General features: G+C 40.1%; 1 protein-coding gene and 1 pseudogene across 1 annotated transcript; both read right to left on the bottom strand.

The window, feature by feature from the left end:
* Positions 4,685 to 5,594, bottom strand: Olfr440-ps1 (olfactory receptor 440, pseudogene 1; annotated as a pseudogene).
* On the bottom strand, positions 11,272 to 12,204 carry Olfr441 (olfactory receptor 441). The gene has a single exon (NM_146655.1). The coding sequence runs from the start codon at positions 12,202 to 12,204 to the stop codon at positions 11,272 to 11,274; it is 933 nt and encodes a 310-aa protein (NP_666866.1).
* Between the last annotated feature and the right edge of the window lie 1,382 nt (positions 12,205 to 13,586).

Genomic DNA, 13,586 nt, shown 5'->3' with positions numbered 1-13,586 from the left:
TCCCACTAAAATCAGGGACTAGACAAGGCTGCCCACTTTCTCGCTACCTTTTCAACATAGTACTTGAAGTATTAGCCAGAGCAATTCGACAACAAGAGGAGATCAAGGGGATAAAAATTGGAAAAGAGGAAGTCAAAATATCACTTTTTGCAGATGATATGATAGTATATATAAGTGACCTTAAAAATTCTACCAGAGAACTCCTAAACCTGATAAACAGCTTCGGTGAAGTAGCTGAATATAAAATTAACTCAAACAAGTCAATGGCCTTTCTCTACACAAAGAATAAACAGGCTGAGAAAGAAATTAGGGAAACAACACCCTTCTCAATAGTCACAAATAATATAAAATATCTCGGCGTGACTCTAACTAAGGAAGTGAAAGATCTGTATGATAAAAACTTCAAATCTCTGAAGAAAGAAATTAAAGAAGATCTCAGAAGATGGAAAGATCTCCCATGCTCATGGATTGGCAGGATCAACATTGTAAAAATGGCTATCTTGCCAAAAGCAATCTACAGATTCAATGCAATCCCCATCAAAATTCCAACTCAATTCTTCAACGAATTAGAAGGAGCAATTTGCAAATTCATCTGGAATAACAAAAAACCTAGGATAGCAAAAACTCTTCTCAAGGATAAAAGAACCTCTGGTGGAATCACCATGCCTGACCTAAAGCTTTACTACAGAGCAATTGTGATAAAAACTGGATGGTACTGGTATAGAGACATACAAGGAGACAAATGGAATAGAATTGAAGACCCAGAAATGAACCCACACACCTATGGTCACTTGATCTTCGACAAGGGAGCTAAAACCATCCAGTGGAAGAAAGACAGCATTTTCAACAATTGGTGCTGGCACAACTGGTTGTTATCATGTAGAAGAATGCGAATCGATCCATACTTATCTCCTTGTACTAAGGTCAAATCTAAGTGGATCAAGGAACTTCACATAAAACCAGAGACACTGAAACTTATAGAGGAGAAAGTGGGGAAAAGCCTTGAAGATATGGGCACAGGGGAAAAATTCCTGAACAGAACAGCAATGGCTTGTGCTGTAAGATCGAGAATTGACAAATGGGACCTAATGAAACTCCAAAGTTTCTGCAAGGCAAAAGACACCGTCAATAAGACAAAGAGACCACCAACAGATTGGGAAAGGATCTTTACCTATCCTAAATCAGATAGGGGACTAATATCCAACATATATAAAGAACTCAAGAAGGTGGACTTCAGAAAATCAAATAACCCCATTAAAAAATGGGGCTCAGAACTGAACAAAGAATTCTCACCTGAGGAATACCGAATGGCAGAGAAGCACCTGAAAAAATGTTCAACATCCTTAATCATCAGGGAAATGCAAATCAAAACAACCCTGAGATTCCACCTCACACCAGTCAGAATGGCTAAGATCAAAAATTCAGGTGACAGCAGATGCTGGCGTGGATGTGGAGAAAGAGGAACACTCCTCCATTGTTGGTGGGATTGCAGGCTTGTACAACCACTCTGGAAATCAGTCTGGTGGTTCCTCAGAAAATTGGACATAGTACTACCGGAGGATCCAGCAATACCTCTCCTGGGCATATATCCAGAAGATGCCCCAACTGGTAAGAAGGACACATGCTCCACTATGTTCATAGCAGCCTTATTTATAATAGCCAGAAGCTGAAAAGAACCCAGATGCCCCTCAACAGAGGAATGGATACAGAAAATGTGGTACATCTACACAATGGAGTACTACTCAGCTATTAAAAAGAATGAATTTATGAAATTCCTAGGCAAATGGATGGACCTGGAGGGCATCATCCTGAGTGAGGTAACACATTCACAAAGGAACTCACATAATATGTACTCACTGATAAGTGGATGTTAGCCCAAAACCTAGGATACCCAAGATATAAGATACAATTTCCTAAACACATGAAACTCAAGAAAAATGAAGACTGAAGTGTGGACACTATGCCCCTCCTTAGAAGTGGGAACAAAACACCCTTGGAAGGAGTTACAGAGACAAAGTTTGGAGCTGAGATAAAAGGATGGACCATGTAGAGACTGCCATATCCAGGGATCCACCCCATAATCAGCATCTAAACGCTGACACCAGTGCATACACTAGCAAGATTTTATCGAAAGGACCCAGATGTAGCTATCTCTTGTGAGACTATGCCGGGGCCTAGCAAACACAGAAGTGGATGCTCACAGTCCGGTAATGGATGGATCACAGGGCACCCAATGGAGGAGCTAGAGAAAGTACCCAAGGAGCTAAAGGGATCTGCAACCCTATAGGTGGAACAACATTATGAACTAACCAGTACCCCGGAGCTCTTGACTCTAGCTTCATATGTATCAAAAGATGGCCTAGTCTGCCATCACTGGAAAGAGAGGCCCATTGGACATGCAAACTTTATATGCCCCAGTACAGGGGAACGCCAGGGCCAAAAAGGGGGAGTGGGTGGTTAGGGGAGTGGGGGTGAGTGGGTATGGGGGACTTTTGGTATAGCATTGGAAATGTAAATGAGCTAAATACCCAATAAAAAATGGAAAAGGAAAAAAAAGTAGCAACATTAATTATATCCCATTTTTCAAAGATGCAAAAATATAGTATGCATTAGTTTTGATAAATTAAGGGACTTGGGGAAATTGAATGTCCAGGCATCATGATATGGAAGATTCTTTGTTTGTTTTTTGATGTTTGTGTTTCTTTGTATATCCTTGACTTCTTGATTGTCTGTGGACTCCCTCTGTAGACCAGGCTGGTTTCAAATTTAGATCTGCCTACCTCTGCATCCTGAGTACTGGGATTGAAGGCCTATACCTCTACTGCGTAGCCTGACAGTGAATGTTCTTTATATATATATATATTTTTTTATCTCTTTGATTATATTTCAAACATTATCCCTTTTCCTTGTTTCCCCTTCGAAAATTCCCTATCCCCTCCCTTCTCTTCCTGTTCTCCAACCCACCCACTCCTGCTTCCTGGCCCTGGCATTCCCCTATACTGGGGCATAGAACCTTCACAAGACCAAGGGCCTCTTCTCCCATTAATGACCTCCATCCTCTGCTATATATTCAGCTAGGGTCAAGAGTCCCACCATGTGTTTTCTTTGACTGGTGGTTTAGTACCAGAGAGCTCTAGGGGTACTGGTTAGTTCATATTGTTGTTCCCCCTATGGGGCTGCAAACCTCTCCAACTCCTTCGGTACTTTCTCTAGCTCTTTCATTGGGGACCCTGTGCTCCATCCAATGGATAGATGTGACCATCCACTTCTGTATTTGTCAGGCACTGGCAGAACCTCTCAGGAGATAGCTGCATCAGGCTCCTAACAACAAACTCTTGTTGTCATCTCCAATATTATCTGGGATTTATGGTTGTATATGGGATGGACCCCCAGATTGGACAGTCACTGGATGATCATTCCTTCAATTTCTGCTACACACTTTGTCTCTGTAACTCCTTCCATGGGTATTTTGTTCCCCCTTCCTAGAAGGATCGAACTATCCACACTTCGGTCTTTCTTCTTCTTTCATGTGTTTTGCAAATTGTATCTCTAGTATTCCAAGGTTCTGGGCTAATATCCACTTATCAGTGAGTGTATATCATGTGTGTTGTTTTGTGATTGGTTTACCACACTCAGGATGACATCCTCCAGAGCCCCTATTTGTCTAAAAATTTCATGAATTCATTGCTTTTAATAGCTTCATAGTACCCATTGTGTAAATGTACCACATTTTCTGTATTCATTCCTCTGTTGAGGAACATCTGGGTTCTTTCCATCTTCTGGCTATTATAAATAAGGCTGCTCTATGAACATAGTGGAGCATGTGTTCTTACTACATGTTGGAGAATCTTCCGGGGTATATTCCCACATGTGGTACTGCTGGATCCTCCGGTAGTAGTATGTCCAATTTGCAATGGACGATTCTTTTTTTTTTCTTCCATTTTTTTATTAGGTATTTTCCTCATTTACATTTTCAATGCTATCCCAAAGGTCCCCCATACCCACCCCCCTAATCCCCTACCCACCCACTCCCCCTTTTTGGCCCTGGCGTTCCCCTGTACTGGGGCATATACCGTTTGCAAGTCCAATGGGCCTCTCTTTGCAGTGATGGCCGACTAGGCCATCTTTTGATACATATGCAGCTAAAGACAAGAGCGCCCGAGTACTGGTTAGTTCATATTGTTGTTCCACCTATAGGGTTGCAGTTTGCAATGGACGATTCTTATTCAACCTCACAGTGATCTCTGTTTCCAAAGAGCTCTTCTTTTTTTTTTCCTCTTTTTAAAATTAGATATTTTCTTCATTTACATTTCAAATGCTATCCACAAAGTCCCCTATTCCCCCACCCACCCACCCACCGTGCTCCCCAACCCACCCACTCCCGCTTCCTGGCCCTGGCATTCCCCTGTATTTGAGCATATGATCTTTGCAATACGAAGGGCCTCTTCTCCCATTGATGGCATCTAGGCCATCCTCTGCTACATATGCAACTAGAGACACAAGCTCTGGGGGATACTGATTAGTTCATATTGTTGTTCCTCCTATAGAGTTGCAGTCCCCTTTAGCTCCATGGGTACTTTCTCTAGCTCCTTCATTAGGGGCCCTGTGTTCCATCCAATAGATGATGGTGAACATCCACTTCTGTATTTGTCAGGCATTGGCATAGCCTCACAAGAGAGAGCTATGTCCAAAGAGCTCTTCTTAAGGCACCTTTCACCTCTGTGTTCCTTAAATTGTAGATCAGAGGATTGAGCATAGGGTTGAAAAGGCTGTAAAACAAGGACAGGATCTTTCTCTCTTCTTGAGAGTGATTAGATTTGTGGGCCAAGTACTTGGCAATGGCACAACCAAAAAAAGAGCCCAACTACACAGAGGCAGGAAGAACGGGTGAAGGTCTTTCTGAGGCCCTACCCCGAGTGGATCCCCAGGATGGCCACCAGGATTCGAGTGTAGGAGACCAGCACCAAGCACAGGGACCCCAGTAAGACCATCACAGAGCCTGCAAAAAGAATGACTTAGTTGAGTCTTGTGTCTGCACATGCCAATCTGAATACTGACATGATTTGACAGAAAAAAATGGTTGACATTTTGTGGCCCACAGAATGGGAGTCGTAGAATGAGTGTGGTATGAGTGAAGCCAAGAGGAAGCTAAACACCCAGCAAGTGGCAGCCAGGATGACAAACACTCTCCAGCTCATGATTAATGTATATTTCAAAGGGTGACAGATAACTACAAAGCGATCATATGACATCACTACCAGAATCAAACACTCTGTCACAGCAAAAGCCAGATACAAAAATGTATGAAGTATGCACGAAGCAAAGGAGATGCTTTTTTGGTGCATCACCATATTTGTCAGCATCTTAGGAGCAGTCAGTGCTGGAGGCGTAGGACATGTCAACTATGGCCAGATGTGAGAGGAAGAAGTACATGGGCGTGTGCAGCCTAGCATCCAGGCAGATGAGCCCCAGGATAATCCCATTTCCCATCAACGTGAGGCAGTTGAACAGCAAGAACAGCCCGAACAGGAGCATCTCCAGAAAGGGGTCAACCTGGAATCCCAGTAGAATGACCTCAGTGATCCGTGTCTGGTTCATCCTCACCTTCTTGTGACAGATGAATCCTATAATGTAGTCAGACAGGAAATTCCAGAGCTGAAGGAGCGAGAAGGAAGACAAAAGAAAGTGAATTTTTTCACTTTAGAGTATGAATTTATGTGAGGTTTGAAAAGCAGTAATTCATAGTTCTAGTTCTATCTTTGTTATGTTGACCTGCAAATTTGGTTTATAGAGATATTTGAAAATAATAGCTGTTGAGCATTATAAAATATTTATTCTGTTTCATAAAAAAATGTAAGATATCTTCTTTCTTCATAAATTTTATAGTAATTATTTCATGATAATTATAAGGATTGTCTCTAACTAAGAGAATAGAAGGAGATATGTCCATTTCCTTTGCTACCTCCACTGGTCTCTGTTCACCACAGAAATTAAAGCTTTGAGAGAACTTGCCAATCTTTCTCACGGTAACTTATATTAATAAATGCAGTATTTTAAGAAGAGTATTTATGTTCAAGATAATCTCTGGATTTCTCTTGGCTTCAACAACACAGACATCAGAGACAAAATATCAAATTTAAGCTCTATGTTGAAAAGGACTTTAGAGTAAGACAGCCCCTCCAAACACCAAATGTAGGTAAGAAAGTGAGTGGAATCTCACTCCTAGAGTTCAGCTTTCAGAGTCCAAATGACTGTTGAGAACAGGGGCTTGTCCACAGGAAGAGATGTGAACTTCCTGTTGAGCAATGGTGAAAAAACAATGAAAATGTTTCATTTTTGGTCATTTTTGACTGTTTACTACTGATTATTAGATGTCCCCAAATTAGAGTGATTATTCCTGAATATTTTAGCTATTTCAGTGATATTCCATGGTAGCCCTAACTTCTCATTTCTTGTTGACTTATAGTAAGAAGTAGGACTTTGAATATTTGTTTGTTTATTTGTTTGTTTATAGGTCATTTTTTCATAAGTGGCTGTTCACTTGTTTTTAAATTTTTCCATAAATATGCTATCTTTATAATTTTACTTCTTTTTGTAAAAGGAGTTCATTTCATGTGCTCTTCATGCTTCCATTAGGTCCCATAGATACTTTAGTTACTAATGAATTGGCTCCACTCTGATAAGAACTGTGGACAACATCCAGAGGAAGCTCCACTCCCAGGTGCTCTCACATGCCCAGGATCATAGGATCAGAGGTGAGGAAGACACAACATCTGTCCTAAAACCGGGAGTAACTGGAACCAGCAGGACACAGGCACGCAGGAACTAAACAAGATCAGTGGCACTGGTTCCTTCCAGTCTGTCTGGACTTGTGCCCTGAGCAGAACTTGGGCACAAATTTAGAAGTCAGTACCATAACACCCAGAGAAAGCTCCACTCCAAGGTGCTCTAACATGCCCAGAATCACAGGATCCTAGGATTCCAGAAGCTTGGTCACACCAGGATTTCAGGGTCCCAGAGGCAGCTTGACTCCCAGGAGCTCGGGCACAGCTAGGACCTCAGGATCCCAGAATCCCAGAATCCAGTATTACAGAGATAGCTTGGCTCTGAGGAGTTCGGACACAAGCAGGATGACAGGAACGACAGACTCCCGTCAGATATAGCCAGGGCAGTTAACACTAGAGATCTTGGCATTATCAGAACCCAATACTCCCATCATAGCAAGTCCTAGATACCCCAACACACTGGAAAAGCAAGATTCAGATTTAAATAAATTCTCATGATGATAATACAGGACCTTAAGAAGGGAGTATATAACTCCCTTAAAGAAAGAAAGGACACACAGGTAAACAGCTAGAAGCCCTTAAAGAAGAAACAAATAAATCTCTCTTTTTTAAAAATATTTTTTAATTAGGTATTTTCCTCATTTACATTTCCAATGCTATCCCAAAAGTCCCCCATACCCTCTCCCCCACTCCCCTACCCACCCACTCCCACTTTTTGGCCCTGGCGTTCCCCTGTACTGGGGCATATAAAGTTTGCATGTCCAATGGGCCTCTCTTTCCAGTGATGGCCGACTAGGCCATCTTTTGATACATATGCAGCTAGAGTCAAGAGCTCCGGGGTACTGGTTAGTTCATAATGTTGTTCCACCTATGGTGTTGCAGATCCCTTTAGCTCCTTGGGTACTTTCTCTAGGTCCTCCATTGGGGGCCCTGTGATCCATCCAATAGCTGACTGTGAGCATCCACTTCTGTGTTTGCTAGGCCCCGGCATAGTCTCACAAGAGACAGCTATATCAGGGTCCTTTCAGCAAAATCTTGCTAGTGTATGCAATGGTGTCAGCGTTTGGAGGCTGATTATGGGATGGATCCCTGGACATGGCAGTCTCTAGATGGTCCATCCTTTTGTCTCAGCTCCAAACTTTGTCTCTGTAACTCCTTCCATGGGTGTTTTGTGCCCAATTCTAAGAAGGGGCAAAGTGTCCACACTTTGGTCTTTGTTCTTCTTGAGTTTCATGTGTTTTGCAACTTGTATCTTATATCTTGGGTATTCTAAGTTTCTTGGCTAATATCCACTTATCAGTGAGTACATATCATTTGAGTTCTTTTGTGCTTGGGTTATCTCACTCAGGCTAATGTTCTCCAGGTCCAAAGAATTACAAGAAAGCACATTCAATCAGGTGAAAGAATTGAACAAAACCATTCAGGATCTAAAAACAGACCTAGAAAGAATAATGACATCACAACAGAAGACAATCCTGGAGTTACAAAACCAAGGAAAGAGATCAGGAGTCATAGATGGAACCATCACCAACAGAATGCAAGAGGTAGAAGAGAGAATCTCAGGTGCAGAAGATACCATAGAAAACATTGACACAACAGTAAAAGGAAATGCAAAAAGCCAAAACCTCCTAACCCCAAACATCCAGGAAATCCAGGATACAATGAAAAGAACAAACCTAAGGACAAGAGGTATAGAAAAGAGTGAAGAGTCCTAACTTAAAGGGCCAGTAAATATCTTCAACAAAATTGTAGTAGAAACTTCCCTAACCTAAAGAAAGAGGTGCCTATGATCATACAAGAAGTCTACAGAACTTCAAATAGACCAGAAAAGAAATTTCTACAATCACATAATAATCAACACACCAAATACACTAAACAAAGAAAGAATTTTAAAAGCAGTAAGGGAAAAAGTCAAGTAACATATGTATTAGAGTTACACCAGACTTCTCAACAGAGACTATGAAAGCTAGAAGATCCTGGGCCGATGTCATACAGAAGCTAAGAGAATACAAATGCCAGTACAGGCTACTCTACCCAACAAAACTCTCAATTACCATAGATAGAGAAAACAAGATATTCCAATGCAAATCCAAATTTACTCAACATCTCTCCAGAAATCCAGCCCTACAAAGGATAACTGATGGAAAACCCTAACACAAGGTGTGAAACTACACCCTAGAAGAAGCAAGAAAGTAATCTTTCAACAAACCCACACAAACATAATTCCACCTCTAACAACAAAAATGACAGGAAGTACCAATCACTTTTTATTAATATCCCTTAATATGAAAATTAATATTACCAAAATAACCTAATGGATTGAAATTCAAAAATATGAGGAATTAGAAATTTGTTGGCTGTCATCCAGTGGTCTCTCTAATTTGGTAATTGGAGAAATAGGTTCAATGTTGTACAATCCATATACACTTTGTGCTTGTTTGTATGTGAGTGTCTTGCTGAGTACCACATAATTGTCTTGAAATCATACTTCTCCTATCTCAGCCTTTCTATTAGTAGGTTTATTTATTTGATGTTTTTACACTATACTGTGGTTTTCGGAACAGCTTACATATTTTAAAATTATTTATATGACCAAAAGAAATGTAGACAATTAATTTGGGAGGAGTCTTGTAAGAGAACAACAAAGAATGAGACTGAATGCTTTGCTTGATATTTATAATTATTGTATCAATTTTAAAGAAAAGGACTTTATAAGTTATAAAGTTATAAAAGGACTTTATAAGCATTCATTCTGAGATGAATGCTTTTGAAAATCATCACAGCCAGTGAACCAGAATCTTACCCTCACCTAATGTCTGTGCCACATTCCATGTATAACCATCCTTCATCGAAACAGTTGATGAATGACTTCATGGATAGACCATCTTAATACACACACCATTTCTTAAATGAATGTAACCTGTTCCCTGTGGGCTGAGAATGAAGACAATCACTCAAGTCAAATAGCTTTGACCATACCAGGAAATTTGCATGCAAATATTGTGCATACAATTCATTCCTTGGTGCAGCCGAACTGTTAAGTCTTAGCTTAGCTACTTAGGAGGTAAAATCCTTTGGTGATGTTAGGGACATTAAAGTACAGCCTTATTACAATGAACTCCAATGTCTAAAAATTGTTCTGATTTTGGGTTTGTACCACAGTAAGAGCCAAGATTTTAAGCTCTATTAAAAATAAATCAAACAAAAAAAGCAAAAACACTTTATTTATGTCCATTAAAAAAACTAAAAGTGATATATTATTTTAAAATATCATACAGTTAATATATTTGGAGTTATTTAAAATTTATATTGAGAAAAATGTTTATATTTTCAGTATTGCTGTAGACAAGCATCTACATAAGACAGTTCAATTGATTTTTGTTTTATATCAAATGATATTTATAATACTCAAAGTTACAATAGTTTAAAAATTTTAAAGAATATGATAAGATAAAAAAATGAAAGGTATGGGCAGGTATTCAATGGGGCGTCTCTGGGAAGAGTTAGGACACAAAAAGGAAAGAATGTGATGCAAGTATATTTACTCAAAATATGCTTTTAAATGTTAACAAATTCAAATAAATTGAAATTATGTATTTTTTTTTCTCATCACAATGCCATAAAACTTAAATAAAAAAAGAACTTTGGGTATGTAGCAGGCTATGGAAACAGATACAGAGACCTACAGTTAAACAATAAGCAGAGCTCATGAATCTTCTTGAAGAGTTGGGATAAAGATAAAAGATCAAAAGAGGGTAGGGAAGCTACAAGAAGACTAAATAGAATAAACTAACCTAGGGAGCTCACAGAGACCAAACCACCAACCAAAGAGCAAGCATGGGATGGAACTAGGCACCTCAGCACATATGTAACAGAAGTGCAGGTTGGTCTACATATGGGTACCCAAGCAACTAGAGTAGGGGCTGTTTCTGAATCTGATGCCTACCTAAGGATCCTGTTCCCCTAACTGGGCTGCCTTATCTGGCCTCGGTGGGAATGGGTGTACCTAGTCCTACAGTGATTTGATGTGCCAGGGTGGGATGATATCCAAGGGGACCTCCCTCTTCTCAGAAGGGGAGAGAGGAGTGGGAGAGGGTGTGTGTGTGTGTGTGTGTGTGTGTGTGTGTGTATGTGTGTGTGTCATCCCCTTTAAGGAGAGGGGCTGAGACTGATATGTAAAATGAATAAATAAATAGTAAAAAAATTATTGTGGGTAAGAATGAGGGAACTTTCTCAATGTCATGGTGTTAACCCCTGTGCATTTAAGACCTATCATATGAATAACATGGTTCTTGGCTCCTAAATCTAAGAGATGTCGGACTGTTATCCCAGACTACACAAGCCAGGGTCTTAGAACTCTATGTAGATATATAGTCTGTAATATTCTGCTTTAACAGAGTATTTATAGTAGAAAAGACAAAGGAATTCTCGCTACTATATAGGACAGGAAGAAAAATCATCCATCCAAGTCATTCTCTGATGTCTCTCACATTGATCTTTCCTTCAACAGTGACCTCCTGAGGGCACCCTTGACCTCAGCATTCCTCAGGCAGTAGATCAGGGGGTTCAACATAGGATTGAAAAGGCTATAAAACAGGGAAAGGATCTTTTGCTGCATTTCAGGGTGCTGGGATTTGGGGGCCATGTACATGACAATGGCACTGCCAAAGAAGAGCCCTACCACACAGAGGTGGGAGGAACAGGTAGAGAAAGCCTTTCTGCGACCTTCCCCTGACTGGATTCTCAGGATGGCCACCAGGATGCGTGTGTAGGAGACCAGCACCATGCACAGTGGTCCCACTAAAATGAACACACAAGCTGCAAAGATGACAACTTGATTGAGTGTTGTGTCAGCACAGGCCAGCTTGAGGACAGACAGGATTTCACAGAAGAAGTGATTGACTTTATGAGGCCCACAGAAAGGCAGCCTCAGGATGAGAATTAAATGGACAAGAGCCAAAAGGAAGCCAACTATCCAGGAGACAGCAGCCATTATGGTACACACTCTCCAGCTCATGATGACAGTGTAGTGAAGGGGGTGGCAGATGGCAACAAACCTATCATAGGACATTACCACTAAAATCAGGCACTCTATGGAAGCAAAGGCCAGATACAAGAATGTTTGCATTATACATGGAATGAAGGAGATGGTTCTTCTTTGAGTCACAAGATTTGCCAGCATCTTGGGGACATTATTGGAAGCATAGGACATGTCAACAATGGCCAGATGAGAGAGGAAGAAGTACATGGGTGTGTGCAGTCTGTTGTCCAGGCAGATTACTACAAGGATGATTCCATTCCCCAGAAGGGTAAAGGAATAAAACAGAGAGAAAAGCCCGAAGAGGAAACACTCCACAGCTAGGTCAGCTTGGAATCCCAGTAGAGTGACCTCTGTGATCCATGTCTGATTGGCTCTCATTCTCCTGTACAAAGACTTTGTTCACACTGAAAGGTCAAAGCTGTGGAATAATTATCCATACAAATTATTTAAAGATTATGATAGAGAAAACATTTTGTAGTGCATCACATAGGGTGGAGCCTTGGGTTTTGTTTTCAGCTGTGCTACCTTACTTCAGTTATAAAAATGATGAAAATGTCTGGCTGTGTCTTAGGACACTAATAGAAAAGGCTGGTGAGAAGGCTCAGTGAGTAACGGACTTTGCTGCCCAGGCTGACAACCTAAGTTGAGTTTCTGGAACCACATGGTAGAAAGAGAGAACCAAATGTACAAGGTGTCCTTTGACTTCCATATGTACTTTGGAAACATCCACATACATGCATGCATGCGCTACAATAACCAAGTACATAGATAAATAAATAAATGTTTAAAAGTCTAAGAATGTTCATGTCCATATCAGCATATAAGATCAATGATATCACAGCACAATGTGTTTTAGTGTGCCCCATGTAAGAGGAGTTCTATTTAAATATGAACACATGCATTGTTTTAGGATATTCATATTTTCCTGTTCCATTTCAGTTTGAGCATCTTGACCACTCACATGACTTGAATAGAGACAGTTTTGATGAAATGGAGTAGTTATTTTCACTTTGTTTCCTGGGTTTGCCTGTCTTCATGTACAATTCTGATGTTCTATTTTGAGTTCTGTGTGCTTCTTCACCAATGCTCAATACACAATTTAATCATTATTTAAAGGATACTTGGGGTTTATACAATGGATGCATATATATGTCTTAAGTATAGCTATGTACAATGTAGTCCATATAGGTAATTCTTCCAAAAGGTCATCTGTCCTAATGAGGTCATTGCATCTTAGGCTGTGATGGATACACTGTGTGATGCTCCCACAATGATAGAATTGTCTAATGTGTAGTTCTTAGACAAAACCTGTCATTCAATGACACATTACTGTATAGCTTAACATTTGTCCTTCTGAATCTTCTTAGACAAAGTACTGAAAAATGGAAAGCAGTTCACATTAACAGTAAACCAAATACTTAATTTTAGTTGCATCTTATTTGGGTCTTACCCTTAATATAACAATATAGGGTAGAGCCTAACTTATGTTCTGGTATGTCACAATATTTTGACCTCAGTGTTTTTGTAGTTTAGCAAGTGAGATGGCCACCAAATTCTTTCACATGATCTTCTTCATCAGCCATTAACTTGCCAAAATCTTTTGCTTTATCATATACATCCTGAGAAACTTACAAGGATGCTAGCAGCTGAAATTAATGGTTTATTCATCCTAGAGAAGTTTTTCCTTTTCTTTTCTTTTTTTTTTTTTTGTTTTCCAATTTTTTATTCAGTATTTTCTTCATTTAAATTTCAAATGCTAT

This window comes from Mus musculus, chromosome 6 (genome assembly GCF_000001635.26).
Source record: "Mus musculus strain C57BL/6J chromosome 6, GRCm38.p6 C57BL/6J".
Lineage (NCBI taxonomy): Eukaryota > Metazoa > Chordata > Mammalia > Rodentia > Muridae > Mus > Mus musculus.
This window is presented reverse-complemented; position numbering and strand designations above follow the sequence as displayed.

Coding starts and splice junctions, on each gene's coding strand:
- Olfr441 (NM_146655.1), bottom strand. CDS start 12,204: ATGAGAGCCAATCAGACATGGATCACAGAGGTCACTCTACTGGGATTC.